Genomic DNA, 22172 nt, shown 5'->3' with positions numbered 1-22172 from the left:
GAGACGCTGTGTTCTGAAGTGCGACTCAAAAGCCAACTTTTTTCATCTGCCCAAGGAGGAGCATTTGAAGACTAAGTGGCTACAATTCATATATACAACTATACCACAGAAGTATAGTCCGAGCCTTGTGCTTTGTTCGCGCCATTTTGAAGACGATTGCTTTTTAAATGCAATCAAACTTGGATTCGGGAGCCGGCTGATATTGAAGGAAGGTTCATTTCTAAGTGTATTTGCATCAGCTTCCTCCTCCGTATCACAACCTGTAAGTGCTATTAATAATTGTTGCTTTTATGTTTTATGTAGCATGCTTAATCATTATTTTGTTTGTTGTGTAAGCACCATTTAGCTTCTAGGTCTTCAATGGCAATTGTATTGAGATATGTGAAGTGTTTGTCGTTGGTTTCGGAGTTGTCTTAAAGAATAGAATAATACCTCGTAGTAACGTAACTGCATTTTTTTTTTTTTTTTAAACGTTATGTTTATGCATCGGGCTAATGCAAACAAAGACTGATTGTGCTTTTACAATATGAACTCTGGGCTATGCTCGCTAACATAACATTAAATTCTTTATCTTATTTTTATTTTTTTACTACAAACTACAAAGCAGTGGACTATAATCATTATTATAACACGATTTAATTGATAAAAGCATCATTGTACTCCGTGTTAAACAATAAGTATTATCACTGTAAACACTGCTGGGTCATCTGACCAATCAACGCAGATTAGCGTCGCGCAAAGGAGGGGTTTGAAAAATGAGCCGTTGAACGAATCATTTGGAAATCGGTGAGCAAATCAGGTAAAAATAAATGCATATTATACGACAACAAAAGTGTTTTTTGTCATTGCATGCATGTAAAACTGTTGTTGGGGACTCCCTAAACAACATTAGGAACATTTTAAATGTCATAATAGGTGCCCTTTAATATGTCATCCTCATTATAAACAAAGCTTTTATTTAATCAAGCTCCAAAAACAGATAGTTTTGATATTGCAGGACATGTGACGTTACGCGGGAAAATGCATTTGCCTGCCTCCAGAGTAAGACATCGACGAAGAGTTATACATCATCGCATTGTAGGCCCGGCCCACTGGCATAGAGAGCCTAAGTCCCTCCCCTTCCGGTCGACCACCATGGGACCTTATTTCGGAAAAATATTGTATGGTAGTCAATGGCGAGAGACAACAAATATTTTGATCTCGTTTGAATTGTGCCCTGAATTACACATATGATGTTTGTCAATTTAAAAGATACATTTTAAAGTCAAGAAAGTCGCAGTTTGATGTAAAACTGTTGAGGTATAAGACTGTGAAAATACGTAATTACAAAGACTACAAACCCAGAAGGCGCACATGCGACGTCATACCTTTTCTCTCAATGAATGAAGCTAACTTTACTGAAGCTAACGTCTGTCATTTTTTCTATAGTCTTACATTATAATCCTAACGTTACGCCGTCATGCCTGACTCGTGTTTTGAGCCAGAATACACACATACGAGCAACGGATCTTGTGACGTAGGCTACATAGTGCGAGACGAGAGATGTAGTTCATCGAGCGATTTTCACATACAACTAAACGTTACTCTTCTGTTTTATGACAAACTGCGACTTTCTTGACTTTCATATTTACCTTTTAAATTGACAAACATCATATGTGTAGTTCAGGGGACAGTTCAGACGGAATAAAAAGATAAGTTATCTCTCGCCATTGACTTCCATACATATTTTTTCCGAAATAAGGTCCCATGAGCCGGAAGCGGAGGGGCGGGACTTAGGCTCTCTATTTAGTCGCTTAACGGCTGACATTTGCTGACGTACACTGCATGTGAGCATCACGTCAAAAGCAAATAGAACCTAATATAATCCCTGACGCCGTCTACACTGGACACAGTATACAGTTGCGCGTTCAGTTTCTGACATGCTCCACGCACTTGAGTCTGTCGACACAACAACAGGACAAATGGAAACGTGAAAGAACGTTTGCTCTGAAGCTCTTTTAATTAAGTGAACCTATATATATATATATATATATATATGTATATATATACACGTCAAATATCTTCTTTTTTATTGTTTTTTTTATTGGGATTCTTATGAGAGCGAGGAAACGGTAGCACTGATTCACTTGCACTGTTTGTGAAATTGCAGTCTGACAGTGAGGTTTCAAATTATTGTTTTGATCTGTTCATATGTGTGGATAAATTTACTCATTCAATCCATTCAATTGCTATACTGAATGGACTGTATTACAAGCACAGAACTTGTTCTAGTAAAATTATGTGCAAAACCTGCAATCTGGGCATGCAGGGTATGCATTTGCAAATGGGCCCGGGCTAATTGGGGGCCAGCCGCCCAATAGAACGGGGGAATGTATTAATGAATTCGTTTTCACAATAAATATATATTTTTTGTATGCATGTCATGTGCAGTAATTTCTTATTTCTCTGTAATTTATTGTGTGCATGTGTAATTTTCCCCTCCCCCTGGCTGCCGTAGAACTACCCCTTAATTTTTTTTAATGGCGATGCACTACGTTCATAGCTGTTGTGTCCAGATTTTTTGTATGCATCCAGTAGTTTATTACTGACACTGGTTGAGCCTTAATTATTTTAGACTTGAAATAATGTTTTGTTCCGTTCTGGTTGTGAAAAGTGGTTGGGTGGTGTGTTTTTTCATGATATTGTTTGGTATGGTATATATATATATTTTTTATGCTACAGTGAATGTCTATTTATGTCTCTTCGATGTACTTGGAGGGCGGGGTTAGGGGGGCAAAAAAATGCATATGGGTCCAGGACTGACTTGCTACGCCACTGCACTGACCGTTATATCAAGCGTATAACGCCAGTTCTGGCAGGTCAAGTTAGTCAAGCTCGCAACAGCTGACTCTCAGCTGATCCACGTCTACCTATAGGAATACGACGCTCATCACTGCATACATATATAAGATCCTTAAGTATTATCAGCAGCTATTGCGTTTCTCGGGAGCTAATTACCCTCCTCCATCCCCAGCTCCTGCTCTCCCTGGTCTTATGCATGCTAGGCTGGATGGATGCGCAGGGAGTTCATGCCCAGAACAGAACCATACCGCCAATCCTAACTGTATGCTAATTGTCAATCGTATTTGACGATAGAGGTCCAGAAAGAAATGAGGGACAGCAAGTTTGAAACATCACCATAACCAGATAAACTGGAATTAAGTACAGATTTTCTTGTAAACTAATGTGAACTTCATGTCTCATTTTAGGTAAGACCATCTGAGTGGCTGCTGCACCCTTACCCTGGTCGATAGAGGTAACTGGCTCCACACTCAGACAAAGTTTTTTAGATTTTAGAGATTTTTAACCCATTTTATCATCCCCAAGTGAAGACCATAAGTACCACTAATTGTAATGACACTGATGAGGAAATACTTAATGTAATATTAAGTAAACCAATAATTTTTAAGATTTAAGCAAAAAACAAAACAGCCTAATGATTTCTATTTGGAAGAGACATCGACAAGTGTGTCATTTAACTGTACCTTTGTAACTGGCAGCTCCTTGGATTTCGTCTCAAAGAGGTTTTCCAACTTGGCCGTGTCCAGTTTGACCGGATCCAGTTTGGACCACAGTGACTCCCTGCATCTCTTGTGGTTGTTGTACTGCCAGTCTATAGGTCTCACCTCATTCCAAAACAGCCGAATGGTCTTCTTCTTTTTCTGGAAGAGCGGGGGTTCTCCTCGACTAAGCTGAGGAGATCCAAGGTGTGGGGGAGGTATAGAAGCCAAAAAGGGTGGTGGAGGGGGCATCATCATGCCAGAGATAGGGGGAGGTGGAGGGCATCCGAAAAAAGGAGGTGGAGGCGGAAGGCAGGGAGGAGGAGGTGGCGTGAGGTCACTCGTCTCTATCACGTTACTGACATCCAAAATGTCCACATCATCCTCCTCTCCCAAGTCTGTGAAGTCCAGCTCTTTGATTCGAAGCTCGCGTGGCATGGCCATCAGCTGGTCCCATATGTGGTCTGACTCCTTTTTGGGGGGTGTTGGTGAAGGAGCCGGTGGAGGCTTTTCTTGTGCTTGCTGCTTTTCCTTTCCAGAATGCTCCACCTCATGAGGCAATACCAGTCCTTTCACCAAATCTCCAAATTTCTCAGCCACAGACCTCACGCTACCCTGGTTATCGAGATGCTCCACTTCCAGTTTCTTCATGTTATCCTCGCATGCTTGCCGACGCGCCTCCAGAGTGGAAATGCGACTAGCAAGGCTAGTCACAGAGGAGTCCTGATCTGAACAATCTTTCTCATTCTCATTCTCCTTTTCTTTCTCATTTTCCTCTCCCTTTTTGTTTTGGGCATAAAGCTTGTCCAGCATGAAGCGTTTGCTGTTAAGCACATTGTTGCACTGATCGTTGACGTCCGCACAGTCTGCCCACTGGCCTAAGAGTCAAATTGAGAGCTAGTTTCACCAATATGTATACGATATTCAGAATGCATCTCTACAAAACATGTCTATTTTTATGATGTAGTCTGGCACTGATAAGGGGCAAACAGAAATGCTGGAATGAATTTTCCCAGCTGAAAAAAGTGCAGCCAGGGTCCACAGTTTAGTTTAGACTTTACTTTATATGTTATTTTTTATTTACTTTTATTATTTTACTACATCTGCCAATGTTGGGTAAACTGGGGAAATTGAGAAATATAAGCCATAAATAGTTCTTGCTGATTTAAACCAAAATGTAAAATTAATTAATTTTATATTTATTTGATTTTATCAGCAAACGACAGGTAAACTGGGAAAACAGCTTTGAACTGGGAACAACATCTACCGTAAATATGTTTGCTGACAATGAAACTAGCAATATTATTATAATTATTATTTTAAAAATCATTAATTATTTTCTTTTTATTTTATATAATTTGGTGCTTGGCAATCCAATGAGAGTAAAACGCCAGATGGCTGGTAACTTTACTATGAACTGCAACATAATTCATCCTTTAAATCAAATTCTAATAACTGTCTGACTATCGCTGACGCAAGTAATAAATGCTTCAAATAAAAGTCATGCAAAGAGTCTACTAAATAAAATATCTTCCAACTTTTACAAAAAATGTTACCATCAGCGGTTTATCAGGGATACCTATACTGTTAAATAAACTGTTCATTTTGTACCCTGTGGCGAATGTTGGACCCTCTGTGCTGCACAGTATTTGTGTATGTGTTGTTCTCACCTGAGTCGCTGTGGCTGACGTGTTTCTCCTCTCGTTCTTCTCTCTCCAGAGTGCTGCTGGCTGAGGAGATGCTGGAGGCAGAGCAGTTATCTTTCTCATTCAGCTCCTCATTCTGCCTCTCCTTCTCACTCAGGACGACGTTTGATACATCTCTGTCTAACATCTGCTCTCGCTCACACTCCTCTGTACCCAGTCCGTTAGTTTCTTCCTCAAAGTGTCCTTCTGGTTCTTCTTTCTTTTCATATTCCATTCCACTCACCACCTTTTCCTCACACACTTCTGCCTCAGCATCCTCTGCTTTCTCCTCTGTCTCAGAGTTTGTTTGAGTCAGAGAGAGGGTGATGTCTGATGGATCCACGGGGCTCTGTTCCTCCTCTGGTTTGGAAGGCGACACCGGCGCAGACACGGAGGCAGAGAGAGGCTCACAGGAAGGCAGCACAACTGCTGCCTGCACAGGATGGCTTGTCTTGGACTCAGTTCCTGAGAAGAAAAAAAAGATTGGCTTAGCACCCATTCCAGATAAGAGGCCCGACTTCGACGGAACTAATGATGAAACAAAATAAACTTCGGATGATGAATCTTCCATGCAATGAAAGCACTAAACTCTCATGATACCAAAGGTCGAACAAGTGATAATAACAATTTCCTGATTCCTGAAACCACATGAAATAGGTGTTAGTTATGTACAAGCCATGAACCTCTTGGTATTCAAGTGGAGTGGTATTAGTGGGAGGAGCATTCTCGTTCTAGAGAGCATCTTATTGGACAAAAATCAGTGTAGTGCAGGATGAGTCATCAATATTTTTGGTCCGTTGGTCGGGAAGAATATATAAATAAATTACACACACACACGCACACGCACACGCACACACACACTACTGGGCTGTTGAATGCTTGAATCTGATTGGTTGACGTACATTCTAAGGTGTGAAACCAACGGCTAAAGTAGTTCCAGGCAGGTCTTGACTGCTTATTATAAAATTCAATAAACACAAAGTTAATAATGAGTATAATAAAATTTAGACACAATATTGGTAGTTACTTGGTCTATATATTTTTTCGAGAATAGAAATATTCTAATATAAAAGTCTCTAGTGTTTTGAATCACTTAAAGGACAAGTTCGGTATTTTACACTTAAAGCCCTGTTTACAGATCGTATCTGATGAAATAGAACGGTTAAGATAAAAATTTGGACACATGCTGCTGTCCTGAGAATTTTAGGTTTATTTAGCTTTTGTGGACCTATTTTGCCAAACGCGTCACACCCAGATTCTTCCGTTGAGAGCTTGAATAATAGAGCCCAGCCCAGTTGGTGGCGATAATGCACCTTTGCCAATTGCAAGCAAACCACGGGCATATACACAGAAGAAGCAGAAGATCGCTGTCTTCATTGAAAGCATTACAAACAGACAGCTAATAATGTGGCGAATTTGTGCAGTTCCGAATTGCGGGAAGATTCGTGGCAAAAGGAACACCACCAAGTGCCTGTAAGCCTTGAGACAGCAGCAGCTTCGGCAACAGGCGTAACACTGGACTCCGTTGTCAACTGCCGTTCAAACTCTGCCTTTCTTTGCAGAAATTCCTCCTCTGAATATTCAGGCTCAAACCTATAACCCTGTCCATCAAAATCGATCTCAAAACCGTCATCCTCCCATATAAATGTCTCGGAATCCATTTCTAAGTTGACACAGATAGCTTCGATCTTGTAAAAATGTTTAGATAGCTTAGCCTACGATACCGCGTCCGCGACTGCATAAGACTACAAAAAGCATACAAACAACCCCATTTCCGTTTCCCGCGGCGGAGTAATACCGTAACGTTACCTCACACAGCGAATCCAATACAACTTAATGGAGTTGGACAAAAACTACGATAAAACCTGTTGGAATCTTTTTCAGCGATTTTTGAGTGTACATACCAGTGAACACCCCTGACCACTCGGTGAGTTTCACGTCTTTGTAAACGAAAGTTTAATGTGTTTTAGGAAGGAATCTTCCAGTGCACATAGACAACCATTGTGGGGGTGTGGGGGGGAAGCGAACTAAACCTAAAATTCTCGGGACAGCAGCATGTGTCCAAATTTTAATCTTAACCGTTCTATTTCATCAGATACGATCTGTAAACAGGGCTTTAAGTGTAAAATACCGAACTTACCCTTTAAAACAAAAAAAAGGTTAAGGACTGTATATGATTCAGCATTCTGTATTTCTGTCATGTTTTAGCGTAATAATACAAACATTCTTTAAAAGTTTTATTATTATTTTTTACATGTGAACAATTTTTACACAATTTTGCTTCTCGGATAAATGTATATTGTTTTAAAGATGTTTAGATATTTTTACTGGAAATCAAGACAAAACAATTCTGATTAAGAAAGTGATGCACTTCAAAGACTTTGCATGAGTACAATGCACACACCCCTCATTCCTCTAAGTCTGTGTTACGGTAACCCACATAACATTACAACATTTACTCCTCCACATTTGGAAAAGCAAATAAATACAGGAAACGTGATCCTGCAGGAGCATGGGGAATAACAAAACAAAATTCCTCACAACGTACCCATCAAAGGTTTTGTTTGGATACACAGGCAAAATATGAAAGCTGAATGACAGAGCTGTTAACTCTAAATGTCATTAATGAAATACTGTATATTATGGATATCGTATATAGAATACAATTTATTACACTTTAATTATGGAAATATACTTGTGATTTGGAATATACTGCTGAAATCCCCAAAAATATGCTGCCAAAAAATCTTATTCTTAAGTATTTTAGTCTACCCTGTAGTTTCTTGTTTTGAAGGAAGGAACCAGAGTCTCAAAATGGGAGGAGCTCAGACCTCTGAAACCACAGTCTGATCTACACTGCTATCCTTTTACACAGGGCTGGTCATGCTTTTACTCACTGACCAGTGTGTGACCAATGCTCTGGCCTTCAAAAACCACATGAATGTCATGCAACAAGAGTCTCACTGAATGGACAACCTCAAGCCACCCCACTCAATTATCATGTCACGGCTGATGGATGTCTTACTTTCTTTCTGCTTTTGTAATATAATTAAATATCACCCAGTTATTCCAGTAAATATTCTGTCATACCGCCACACTGTTACAGTTATTTTTTGTTGCTGCTCCTGGAGCAATCTACGGTTAAGGCAGGTCCTGCGTGGTTTAAACTAACCTATTGGTTACAAACACATGTGTTTTACCACTAGGTTACACCACTCCAAATATTCACGGCAAATAACTACATTTACATATCGATTTCATATTTTTATTAAGCACATTTTAATTTGCAATCATATCGCATGTGTTATATTAAATTATAGTAGACATTTTGGTCACACTTTAGGATCCAATTCTCACTATAACTAACTATTAACTACGACGTTTGCCTCAATCTCCTAATTCCTGCTTATTAATAGTTAGTAAGGTAGTTGTTAAATTTAGGTATTGGGTAGGATATAGAATATGGTCATGTAGAATAAGGCATTCATATATGCTTTATAAGTATTAATAAACAGCCAATATCCTAGCAATATGCATGATAATAAGCAACTCATTAACAGTGAGATTTGGACCCTAAACTATATTGTAACCAACCATTTGGTACCATTTTTAAATGAAATGAAAAATGAAAATTCTGTCATCACTTACGCCATTGCAAACCTATATAACTTTGATAAGATTTATTTTTGGTGGTCCATACAGTGAACGGCAAGGTTGTCTTGGAAAACAGGTTTGGAGCAACATCTAAATGACTAAATTATGACAGAATTTTCCTTTTTGGGAGTATAATATAAAAGTATGAAAAGGTCTTACATTTTTCCCTTTTCATAGTTCAAACTGCATACTTACTGGATTCCTTTTTACCTAAGAGCTGCTATTGAGATGAATGGGAATGCTTATATAAAAACTAAAACTAAGATTAAAATGTGATTAAAAATTTCAACTGAATTTGTCTCAAGCTAATCGGAAACTCCACCGTGAGACTGAGTGATTGACCAGGCTCCAGTCGTTCAGCCCATTCATACCAACTCCAGCCTCTCTGATTCAGATGTGGCTGCAAATAAAAGACTGACTGACCACTGACCCAATTTCAGAAATTTTGGTTAATATTTGAGGTCAATAAACCTCAAATAAATTAAATTTTTCCCAATGACTGACTGCCCCAGTGGCTTTACATTGTTTTCATTACAAAACATTTGTGTGGTAACAGCTCGATTCCACACTTTGGAGGAAAAACTAGGACAAGAGTTTTTTCCCAGAAATGTCACACTGTGTTACTGTACACATTGAGGAATCTCACCTTGTGCTGGATGCTGGACGGAGCATCTATCCTCCTGAGCCTCTACAGTCAAAGGGGTAGCAGAACGAGACAACGAGCTGCCGGAGCATCGGGAACTCAGGCTGAGAGTGATTTCGGTTCGCCCCCGTGTTGTCGACCTCGGACGTTCCCTTTCATTTTCCTCTGCTGCAAGCCGCTCTATTTGCTTATATCTGCACACACCATATAAAACAGTGAAAGTCACTAAAAAACATTCTGCATAATTTTTTTATTTGAAAAGCAAAATTATTATTTATTTATTTTACATAAAATGACTTGAATACACCTCTTCTATGATGACTATAGTTTTAATCTATGAATTTAAATTTATTTTTATATTTTTTGAGGGCATAAATGTGAGGGTGATAAAACTTTCCTGATATGATTACAAAGATATTAAAATAATGAAATTCTTAAAGATAGGCATAATCTATTTTTTACCAAAACAGTTTTACTGCTTAAATGATGGTGCAACCAACATTCAGTATCATGCAAAAAAAAAGAAGGGAAAAAAAGAAGACAAATCAGGAAATTATATCATGGATAAATTATTCCTTTTACAGTGAAATATATTTCTAAATAGTGATTAAGATGTGTGCACTCAAAATGTATTCAAAGTGAATTCAAAGATTACATTTCTAATAACATGGCATGCATGTTTTAAACTTGGCGAGTACAGAAAATCCGAAAAAAGCATAAACGCAGATCAACTGAGGCAAGCAGGCTTTGAGACAAACGGATAAATAAAACAAGGATCAATTTCGGCGTGGTCGTAGTGTGATCAAACGTATAGGTATTACAAAAACTAATTTATTAGCTGATATATAATTTATATGATTCGTGAATTCCATACATCACTGGATGGTGAAAACGACATCTCCCATCGCTCCACTCTCCTTCATAGCGTCATCAAGCTTCGCCTTTATTATCGTTTAAAAAATGCGACCTCTTGCGGAGAAAAAATTACAGATTGTACCTTTAAACAAATTTCATAGACTTTGTGCATAAATACTCTTTTCAAGATTTTTGAGATTTCCAAACTCACCAAATCCTCCCATATAACTCTATATATAAGCCTATAACTCTCCCTTAACAGGTGTCAACACAGATGCTGTCTGCTCCCATCCTGTCTTATCAACCCCAAAAATGTGCACCAGCACTAATATACAATATTACCAAAAACAAGAACCAGATGTTTCATAACTATATAACATTTCCTTTCTATCACCCGAATCCTTTAATTCCATCACATAGTTATACAATACTCATACTGTAAGGTTCGAAAAGACCTTGACTTTCGATAAGATCTAAAATAAATGCAAAGACATTGAGTCATTCCACTTGCCAGGATGAATGTTTTTAACATTTACTGTAAATGGAAAAAGCCCATGTCTAAAGTCAATTACACACCTTGTGCTGCCGTCTTTAAAGGTCTTAATCTACAGCAGCCGTTCAGGGGCCCTGACGCCATATTTCACCTGCAGCGCGTGCCGACTCGCTTCCCATCTGCTGCTCGTTCTAATAAATGTTTTCAAGGTGCATTACTATCGGTGCGCTGATAATTAATATTAAACAGGGCTCAAGGCTTTATAATATATTTGCACTGCAGTAATTTATCCAATATGATTGGAATGCTCATCTTTGATAAGACACTGATATAATTCATTACAAAGAAGGCAGAAGGATTTTTTGGCATGAAGATTTTTTGAACTTTACTACAGTGTCAGAGATATAAGGAATGTTTTACACTAGCAACAACATCACAATACTATAATGTATATTATTATCATGAATCTTCGAAATTATTTTTTGTATGGACTTTTTTGTAACAGATTCATTTTTTCCATTTTATTGCATAACTAGAGACTGTAATTTTTATGATATGATACTATGATATTTTATTTTTCTATATTATTATTAGGTAAAAAATTATATTTGTATTCAGCAAAGAAGCATTGATCAAATGTTATTTTCTATTTCTATTATTCCCCCCAAACAGCATATTAGAATCATTTCTAAATGATCATGTGACTGAAGTCTGGAGTAATGATGCTGAAAATTCAGCTTTGCCATCACAGAAATAAATGACATTTTAATATATATAAAAAAATATATATTATTTTTGTTTTTAATCATTACAAATTTTATCTTTAAAATTAATTTTTTAAAAATACTATATTCTACTAATTATATTATATTATATTATATTATATTATATTATATTATATTATATTATATTATATTATTTATGCTATATATAAGTAAAAGTCAGTCTGGAATGTACCTTTCTTCTCGTGCTTGTTTGACCTCTTCTCTCTTGTCCACATAATCCCGACTGCAATGAAGACAATAAACATGAAAAAACACGTACAAGAAGCTAAAAATAATGCCTTTTATATTATCTACCAAAGACATTTCAGTTCCTGGGGTTACATTATGTTTAATGTTAATCAAACATTAACAATTCAAGTTGATGTTTTTGTTATTACACAACAGTAGAGGTTGACTACAGGACTCAAAGACTTTTCTATGAAAAAGATACAGAAAGAACAAGCGTTTGTCTTCCTGCAGTCCACCGTGATTATTCACTGTCTGTCCTAAATGCTGTTTTCTTTTAAATGACCATAATAAGAGGCAATAACTTGTCCAATCAGGAAAACTCCCAGATCTCCGATAAAAAAAATTGGATAGAGGCCTCAGCTGTTTCTCCAAACTGTTGGACAAAATGTTTCTCATGGTCATCTCCAACATAAAAGAGATTCGGAAACGAATCAGACGTCGAAAACGCTGATATATTTGTCATATTAATGAAATAATGTAGTCCTGGGTGCATACAACAATGGCATCATAATGAAATGCTAAGAAAGGGCACAAACTTGAAACGGCTTCTCTCCTCTCTTTCAATCCGCTGAAGTCTTTCCTCTCTCTCCAGACGCCTCCGCTCACGTTCTGCATTCAGAGAGTCCTGGTGCTGCCTGTAGGAAGAGGTCAACAAACCACCCAGAGTCGGCCTGGAAATTAAAGAGGATCAATATTACAGAACATCAGTATTATCTAACTGCATGACGTAAATTAATGACACAATTTCACATGCATTTGAATTAATCGTATGTGTTAAGGCACACCTTAAGAAAAAATGTGCGTTACACTACTCCCATAGAATGATTGCAGAAAAAAAATGATATATGTTTGTATTGCATATTGATGGAGCAACAGATTTTGCGTAAAAAAAAACAAATCATAAAAGTGGTTAATTTTGTTTAAGAATCTTATACATTTATGAGGTGGAGAGGGGATTTTTTTATATATATTTATGACTTTCATTATAAATATGGTGATTATCTCGAAGGTGGACACCCAACTTAATAACCATCTTAAAAAAACATCTGAATCTAATATATATAACCATTTCAGCCTTGAATGCACTTGCACACATGTACTTCAAAGAAGAACAGTGGCTCACCTGTCCGGTCCTGGACCCCCAGACGGTCCGCAACGGTTGTAGGGTGTGGAGGGGGCACTGGACACCCCAGGCGACCTGCCAGGATATGTTCCTGCGTAGCCATTGCTAAAGGAAGGAGGAAGAAGAATTTGATAGTCTGTTCATAGTTTAGCCACAAATTATTCAGCCACAAAAACAACAAATACTTTAATTATATACATTTTTAGATTTTACATATTTTTGTTTTTGTTTTGTTTTTTAATATTTGAAATAGAAAATATTGTTAAAAAGATTTTTTTTTAAAGAAAGAATTGTATTCAGCAAAGACGGATTAAATGAATCAAAGTGAAAAACTGACAGTAAAGACATTTATAACATTACAATACATTTTCGATTTAAAATTTTGTTTCCATAAAAAATTAAGCAACTATTTTTAACATTAATAATAATAATAAATGCTTACTGAGCACCAAATCAAGTGACACTGAAGATTGGAGTAATAATGCTGTTTAACTGTTTTTCTCTCTCCCTTCTTTGATCAAATAAATGCAGCCTAAGTTAGCATAAGAGACTTAAAAATATATATTTGTTTTACAGTGTATATTATAACAAAGTTGATTTGTGGGAATTTGTTGTCCTGAAGTTTACCTCTTAACAGCCTAAAGCTAAAGTCTTGATTTATCCAAGAGAACTAATGACCATCTTTTCCATTCACTTCATTTATCACTCATATCATCAGCTAGTACACACAGACAAGGGGGCGTGAAGCTCTGAATCCAAATGAAGTCTGTATTTCCTCCATCAGGACCACAACACTACAGACGTCCTGAATGAAGAGGCCAATGTGAAGCCTCACATACTCCCCAAAAAGCCAAAGACACACACACACACACACACACACACACACACACACACACACACACACACACACACACACACACACACACACACACACACACACACACACACACACACACACACACACACACACACACACACACACACACACACACACACACACACACACACACACACACACACACACACACACACACACACACACACACACACACACACACACCTAAATCCAGACTTTACATGAGTAGGTGACAAAATAAAAACTTCTTCCCAAATAAAGCTGCTTGCCAGTTCCGATCGCTGGCTGGAGATGTACGCGATATGACCTTGTACTGGGAGATGTGATTAACGACGTGGGAGATCATTTCTCTGCACGATCCCATCTTCATTAAAAGAGGTCAGTGACATGCTGTCATTCGCTCCTTACACTTGCCTGTATGTTCGAGTCTGCTGTGATTCATTACACACATTATCGGAGTAAGAACTGAGAGCCGGGAATGAATACTGGCTTAATACCAATGGGAAAAACAGATAGTGTTCTAAATTTCAATGTGTTCCAGCACCTGACAGCATAAAAAGTCTTTAAAGTGAATCGTTTTAGCCTTGCCAAATAAAGTCCTGTTCTGTAGAATTTTAACCAGTCTGAATATTGGTTAAAGCATATAACCAGTCTGGGTTGATGTGATACATAATATCTTTGCGATTATATTAAATGAAATTTAATGAAATTAAATTATTAAATGTATATTTTATATTTTGGTGTTGTCTTCCTTTCAGAATATTGGACTTCATTCTTGTAATTATTTAAAACTTAAAAAATATATCAATATTAAAAACTTTTTAGTAGGGCATACCTTTATCCTTTTAAAACTATTTGTAGACATCAAAGGACTTTTCACACTGCGCTTAACCCCGGTTTATCATCATTCTAAACCACGCTTAAAGCAGGGGGTGTCAAACAGTCCTAGAGTTTTCAACTCTGCTCCAACACACCTAGGCTGCGTCGGAAAACTTAAAAATGATGCCTTCGGAAGCTGCATTGCAAGGTAGGAAGGCATCAAGGCATGTCCGAATCTAATGTTAGCTTCACTTCCTGTTTTTTGAAGGCAGTACCTCGTACCTTCGTACACAAACGCTGCCTGCAAAGTAATTGCCTGATAGGGCAGCCTAAGTCCTCTGCCTAAGTTTTCGGACGCAGCCCTACTTGTAGTTTTCAAATAAGCCTGAAGGAGTTGATTAGCTGGATCAAGTGTGTTTAACTTAGGTTGAAGCTAAACTGCAGGGCTGTGGTCCTCCAGGAACTGAGTTTGACACCCCTGGCTTAAAGGAACGTTTCACACTTGTAATTTAGAGTTAGCACCCCTTTTTACCCAGGGTTATTAACCCTGCATTGCGGTGCCAAACGTGTATGGCGTGAAACGATGCAGCGTTAGAATGTTACAGCTAGATGCTTAGCAACCGAGAGCCAATCACGTTGTATAAACATTATGTTTCAACGTCTGAGGGGAATAAATGTCAATTGGACAATTGGGGCCCTATCTTACACCCGGCGCAATGCAGTGCCAAGTGCAACGCAAGTGTTTTTTGCTTGTTTCAGCCCAACGCAGTTATCATTTTCACGTCCTGCGCCACATTGTTTAAATAGCAAATGCAATTGCGCCCATTTGTGCGCCCAATGCTGGTCTAAAAACAAGGCGTGTTCAGGCACATTGTTGGCGCGTTGCTATTTTGAGGCAATTGAAACGGCGTCAAAAAAACCCCTGGTCTAAAGTCAAATTTTTTTTTTATTTAAAGAGCACGTTAGTAATGTACGCCTATAGGCGGGTCCACAACGCGTGTACACTCTGCTTATTACACACACAGGGACGCGCAACAGCACACAAACTAGCCAAATATATTAAAAAAAAAGGATTACAATGTAAAAACTAATATTGTGTACATAAAGATATGGTGGAATCCGGCTTGTCCCAGAGAGATGGTCTGCTTGCGCGCTTTAACCTCGTGCACGAGTAGATCCGTTTGCGCTCTGGAGACACGTTCAGTCTTTACACTTGCAAATTCGGTAAATAGCAATCCGCCATGGCGCAAGCGCAACTGGCTTTTAAAGGGAAGTGGGAGATGAGACTCTGGTTGGTTTATTTCACGTTACGCCCAAAACACACCCATTACTCATTACGAGAATAGACCATGCATGCGCCTGGCGCTCAGACCATTTTTTCCCGTCTTTAAACTAGCAAAAGTGGATTCGGATACACCGAGTGCACTGGCGGCCTGTGCTTTAGACAATGGCTTAGATTGTTAAAATAGGGCCCTTGGAGTAAAGAAGAGACCATTTAATTCCTTCCTTTTTAGTCCGAAAAGTCCTTCAAGGATAAACTTGATAGTACAGTCAGCAAAATATGATATGAGGATATGCAATGCTAGAGCTTTTATGTAAACATACTGTGTGCGGCATTAGCCCAATCAGTGTACAGTGTGAAACGTCACTGTATGAATACCCAGTAATAATTGTTAACCCCGGGTAAAGTACTGTATGAGCAGTGTGAAACGTGAAGCAATATAACCCAGGAATCTCTTTATCCGTTGTGAATGACCCAGGGTTAACTATTTCAAGTGTGAAAAGCCCTCAAGAAATGATCAAGAAAAGATGGGATAAAGAGCTTACGAAAAGGCATAAGCCAGACTTGAACCAACATGAGAGCCACAACCTTTCCCTTTTTAAATTGTGCACCACAGCTCACAAACTTGATTTTGTTTCCAACTTGTTCCCTTACCTGCCACAAGAACTGCATGATGTGTTTGAGTACTTAACATCTGACAGACTGCACAGAAAAGAAAGAACATGAAAAGTGAGTAATCGACACATATATTACAGAAAGATTAGTCTGACTCAAAGCTGTGACAGAAACAGAGGAACAAGTGCAGTCGAGAGACAAGTACAAAGACAATACAGACAGAACGTGAATCAAAGCAGCCTCTGTTTATTAGTGCCAATATATGTTTAAAGGCCTTGCATTACATACAAGCAAATTTTGCCCGGTTTCACAGACAAGGCCTAAGCCTAGTCTCAGACTAAAATGCATGTTTGGGCTGTTTTAACTGAAAGCAACTTGCACTGACATGTCTTAATGTGTAATATGTCAGTGCCATTGTTTTGTCTCAAGATGCACAGCAGTGGGCGCGTCTATAAAAACTACTTAAATGTCCTAATTAACTAAGGCCTAATCCTGGCTTAATCTAAGCCCTGTCTGTGAAACCGGGGCCTCTATGCTTTTAAGAGCCAACCAAAAATAATAATAATCTGCCAGAGTGAATATTAGCGATTGTTTTGCATGTAAAATAACTACTTTTAAAGGGTCATCAATGAAGAAAGATACTTTTTGCCAAATGGTGGTTATAACACCTAGCAGCAGGGTAAACTGGACCATGCTAACCAGTCAAATATTGACCCCTTGCTTGCTAGTCACTATAGTCATCAATAGTTTCCCAGTTTTCCCAGAAGAGAAGATTTAGATGTCATGTTGACTTTATAAGCGTACTGTGCCCTTAGCATAAGACTGTTGTGTAAATAGGCTATTACAGCATTAATCATATTAAAGCTGCATATTAAAGTGTTTGCATACAGTCTCAACAGACTAAAAAAAAGAGCTTTCTTTGATCCACTTTATAATCCAGATGGGTTCCTCAAGCTGCCACAGTCTTAATGTCAGCCAAACAGGCACATGACATTGCAAAGCATTTTCAGCTTCATTCTCATGAAATGTGGACCCTACAGGCACTGTTCAGGTTGAAATACAATTGCCCGTTTATATGTGACTTAATTTACAGGCTTCTCTTGGCTTTGTAGTGGTACAATGCCTCAATGAAAGGCAGATGAGTTGTAAATGTCAGTAAAAGTTAGCATCCTTTAGGGAGTGTCTTGCACTACAGTGGCTGGTTCAAGAAAAAGAAAAAAGAGAGACTTTAGTTTATAAATAAGTCTTTTTACATTCCATCAAATATTAAGGATCCAACATAAAACCCATTGAGTATAAAGATTTATCAGGCTATGATCGTACTATTATATATTTCTCCTTTTATTGGTCTGAGGATTTGATATATAAGACAGGTTAAGCCACAATATTGCGCATGACCATAAGACGCAGCGAGTGTTGCACTTTTTGCGAGGCTGCAATTTCTGGTGGATACAGGACATTTTACTGTGTTCTCTTGGAAGAGGATACAAAGGGATATAGTGATGATCCACTAGGTGAGGGTCTGACTCTTTTCAGAAGGTAGGTTTGATGGAACAGGCAAAACAATAAACCCTCGCCATTCACAGGAGATCCAGAGATCAAGCAAACCCAATGTCACACTTCCTTCCTATTAGAGCATAAAAGTCCACAAATAATGTGGTCATAGTGTTTGTGAGTCTTGAATCAGTGAAAACAGAAATGGGTTTCCAAATGTTACCTCTGAGGGATCTCATAGCTTGACTTATGTGGGAGTGAAAGTCATTCTCTGAGTCAGACATGCAGCTTTGAATGGCTCTATTTCAAACTTTATTGTCAGTATAGGAAGCTCCCTTTTTTTTTTTTTGGTGTTAACATGTAGCTAATTTATCAATCAGATGCTACTATTTCAGAACTGAATAACGTATTTGTAATTGACTTTGACACAATGCCTTCTGGGCATGTATGTATGTATGGATAGATAGATAGATATACTTCATGTGAGGTGTCAAATTCAATTCAATTTCAAACTTGAAAGAGAGCCATTAAGTACTGAATTCTGTACATCCCTGATTTTGGGATAGCTTTAACCCCAAATGATATTTGAGAAGCTGCCTTAAAATTTGGCTATATACTCCTGTCTACTGGAAAAGCTTTTGTGTCAGGAATATTCATATATATGTGTCTATGTAGGCAGCTCACTAGGGTTTGGAACAGAGCCCATCTGTACATGCATGGCAACTTGTTCTGTGAGTGGCGAGAATCTACTGCGTCTATCTGCACTACCTGCAGTGCTTGTCTGGGTCTCGACCCTGCAGAGTGCCCCCGGAAACCTTGTCCGAATCCACAGGGGAAGCAGGAAGAAGGGTGGAAGAGAGCAGAGGGAGGACAGGGGACAGTGGGTCTTCGCTTGGGGAGGTGGAGGCTGAGGAGGTAACAGAGGAACCCTGGGACGGGAGGGCCCCCAAGGACCTGACCGAAGCCCAAGAAGACAGTCTGGGTGATATCGGGGGGCCAAAATCAGGGGTAAAAGGAGGGGAAGACACTGGGGCCTTGCGGATAACCTTAATCCCAGACCTGTCCCGGAGGTTTTCCTCATTGTCTGTATCAATGGCATTTGGAATGAAGTTGACCATGCACTTTAAAGGCAAACACAAGCTAGAAGCTTCCTCTACTGTTGATGCCATCCAGCTACGAACAACAGAATAACAGCAGACGTTTGAGTAAATGATGGGGAAAACCATGATATGTTGGGAGACATTTATGTTAGTCAAGTCAGGGAAGAGATAGCATCAGAAAATGGATAAGGATCTACAGTCTGGTTTCTAGCTCTAAGACTCAACACCCTGGAATCCTATTCTGCTGAAATACCTGTCGGATGCCTGTCTAGAGAGCTCTGCTTTCTGTAGCTCCTCATCCTTCTCCTCCTCTTCCTCCTCTCTGTGGCGAAAAGGAGGTATTGAGGGTTGTAAGGAGGGATGGGCACAGGAAAGAAAAGGTCAAGCGAAAATGAAAGGAGAGGACAAGAATAAGGACCTTCACCACATGCTCTGACGGTAGAAGAAATGACACAGGGAATCATAACACAAAACATATAGACAAAGTCATATTACGTTACGTGGTTAAACTTTTACAAAATGACAGTCACTTCAACACAACAAGAAGGATACAAACCATTGTGAATAATGCTGCCTTCACATTTTATCAGAATGATTGTAAATATGAGTTATTTTACCAAAAATTCGCAATCATCTACAAGCTGATTATCTAGATAGAATGGTGAATATACACAATAGTGTGGGAAATGTTTATGGTCGCTACACTTTCTTCAAAATCCCTTAAATATTGACTAAATATATTTTTTTACATTTTGGCTTTAATAAGCCAATTTCCCCAAGGAATATGCAAGAATGAAGCAGCCGTCCTACATGATTCCTATTCTTTCCGACAACAAAGCAATTAAACACAACATACTGTACGTCTACAGCGTGACCAGTGTAGTCCGACTTCTGAATGAATGACTCTTACAAGCTGATTCTTTTTACTGAATCAAAAGCATACAATGCAACTAGTCCAGTCCAATTCCCGAACAAATGACTCTAATGAGTCAGCTCTTTTTAATGAATCAAACACGGATAACTTACGCCGCAATCAAACTAGACGCAAAATTGCACTGCAACATAATATGACGTTTTTGTTTAATTCAACATTTAATATGTCCAAAATGGAATAATATTCTCTCCACTTTACTGCAATGCTGCAATCTTGCAGATTTATTAAAGTGTGTGTTCTTTTAATTCAAATAAGAGGTTTATCTTTTATTGGTCACATGTCTTTATATGATAAAAATTCACAAGTCAGAGTTCACCAAACTTGAACTTTGGAACGAAAGCGAAATTCGTATGAGCTTGCATTTCCTTCCACTTGTGTATGCATGGAAGTCAATGGAACGAAAAAAGGAAGTCTGGTTGTTCATTTGATGTGAACTGTAGTTAAAGATCCACATTATTTGTTTTGTCAGCAAAATGTTATAAATATTAATGAATGAAATATGTTATTATGCTTTTTGTTTATTATAGTTGTTTAATACATAGTTAAGGCTAAATTGGATTGAATTCATGCCAGCACTAAAAAGACTATGAAAGTCACAGTGTGTAAGCCAACCTTTTGTAAGAATTGCATTGATTCTTTCAAAAAATATGGTACTACAAAAAAAAATGTTTCTGGAACTATTATGGAGCCATAGTTTTTAGGAGGATTCTGAACCAGATTCGTTGAAATCGTCACAATTCTCATCCCATTGTCAGATCAGCCCAATAACTGATTTTTGGGTCATGACCCACCAGTTGAGACCCACTGAGATACACAACAGTTAATACAGCAAACAATTAAGACCTTTAGGAGAAAGAGTCCTGTGCCTCACTGCTCAAGGGTCTCTCTCTCTTCCCGTCTCCTAGTAGACTGGTATTTATTACTAATATGGAAAACACCGCACATCAAAGGTCCTTCTAATTTCCTGTGGTGGGTTAGCTAACAGACATCAGGATCAGATGACTGACTGAGATGAATTCAACTATCTGTCAACCAAACCGCTCTAAGAAAAATAACCCATGAAGCCCATCAATAACAGCATATTCTGTCATCAATAATTAAAAAGCACAAGCAGTCTGTGCAGCTCAACAAAATGATGTGCAATATAAAGATAATGGCCCTCATTTATCAATCTTGCGTCGAAACGGGCGTATATGTTGGCGTAAGATTATGCTTACACTCCTCTCACCGCCTGATTTATGAAGCTGTGCGTACCTTTGAAATTCAGGTGTACGCAATACCTGCCCTTGATAAATGCCGCGGCTAAAAACGATCGTCATTAGATTAACACGCCCCTATATATTCACGTCTCCGCCTCCCCACGCCCTCATTTTACGCCATGGACACACGGAAGACGGCAAAGAGGAGAGACTTCTCCGGTGGAAATCCAGTTTAAATCGCTGGTTGGTTGAGCAAATTACCTATCACAACAATGCATTATTTTACAGCACGTGTTTTGAAACTATTAGCGTTGAATTTCGCATGACATCACATGTATTGGGGTGTACAATAGTGATGATGATGTGAATAATTGCATGACAATTTGTAATATTCTTCTTATTAGTATTATGATTTTGATTATTAATGACGCTTATTGTTATTTAGAAGAAGAATGTCGTTGTTATTATTATTATTTGTATTATTATTATTATTATTTAAAAGAAGAAGAATGTCATTTTAATTATTTTGTCAGTCTGAATAATTTTTTGGTCATTGAAAGCCTTTCATTACTGAACCCAGTCCGTGCGCACCTGCCGGGCTTAACTCACAAAAATAAACACTGAAGTTTATAATTTCTATGTTGTTGTTGTTTTTTTACAGTGGGTCATAATATATCATATCTTTAGTTTGTCAGTGCGTTTTGTGGTGTTAGGAATTGTTTTTCTGCACATTTCAGCACTAACTCAAAACGTGCGTACATGTACACCACCTCCTGAGCTGGCGTAGGATTTGAGCGTGCCGTACGCCAACGTCCATATTGATAAATCGCAAAGTCCCCGTGGTTTTGGGTGTACGCCAGGTGTACGC

At 38.4% G+C, this 22172-nt stretch overlaps 1 protein-coding gene across 5 annotated transcripts in view; it reads right to left on the bottom strand.

The window, feature by feature from the left end:
- The window catches only part of fhod3b (formin homology 2 domain containing 3b), a 177958-nt gene that overhangs the window by 14321 nt on the left and 141465 nt on the right, over positions 1-22172 (bottom strand). For 3 of the 5 annotated variants that reach the window (XM_079625110.1, XM_079625111.1, XM_079625112.1), the window contains 6 exons: positions 13006-13110; positions 12419-12553; positions 11827-11877; positions 9525-9715; positions 5210-5689; positions 3525-4417 (listed from right to left, as the gene is read on the bottom strand). In XM_079625110.1, coding sequence (XP_079481236.1) covers positions 3525-4417; positions 5210-5689; positions 9525-9715; positions 11827-11877; positions 12419-12553; positions 13006-13110 — 1855 coding nt within the window. Of the gene's footprint in view, positions 1-3524; positions 4418-5209; positions 5690-9524; positions 9716-11826; positions 11878-12418; positions 12554-13005; positions 13111-16616; positions 16665-19424; positions 19494-22172 lie in introns of all 5 variants that reach the window. The other 2 variants (XM_079625108.1, XM_079625109.1) reach the window with 1 other exon arrangement.

Source organism: Phoxinus phoxinus (assembly GCF_949152265.1).
Source record: "Phoxinus phoxinus genome assembly, chromosome: 10".
Lineage (NCBI taxonomy): Eukaryota > Metazoa > Chordata > Actinopteri > Cypriniformes > Leuciscidae > Phoxinus > Phoxinus phoxinus.
This window is presented reverse-complemented; position numbering and strand designations above follow the sequence as displayed.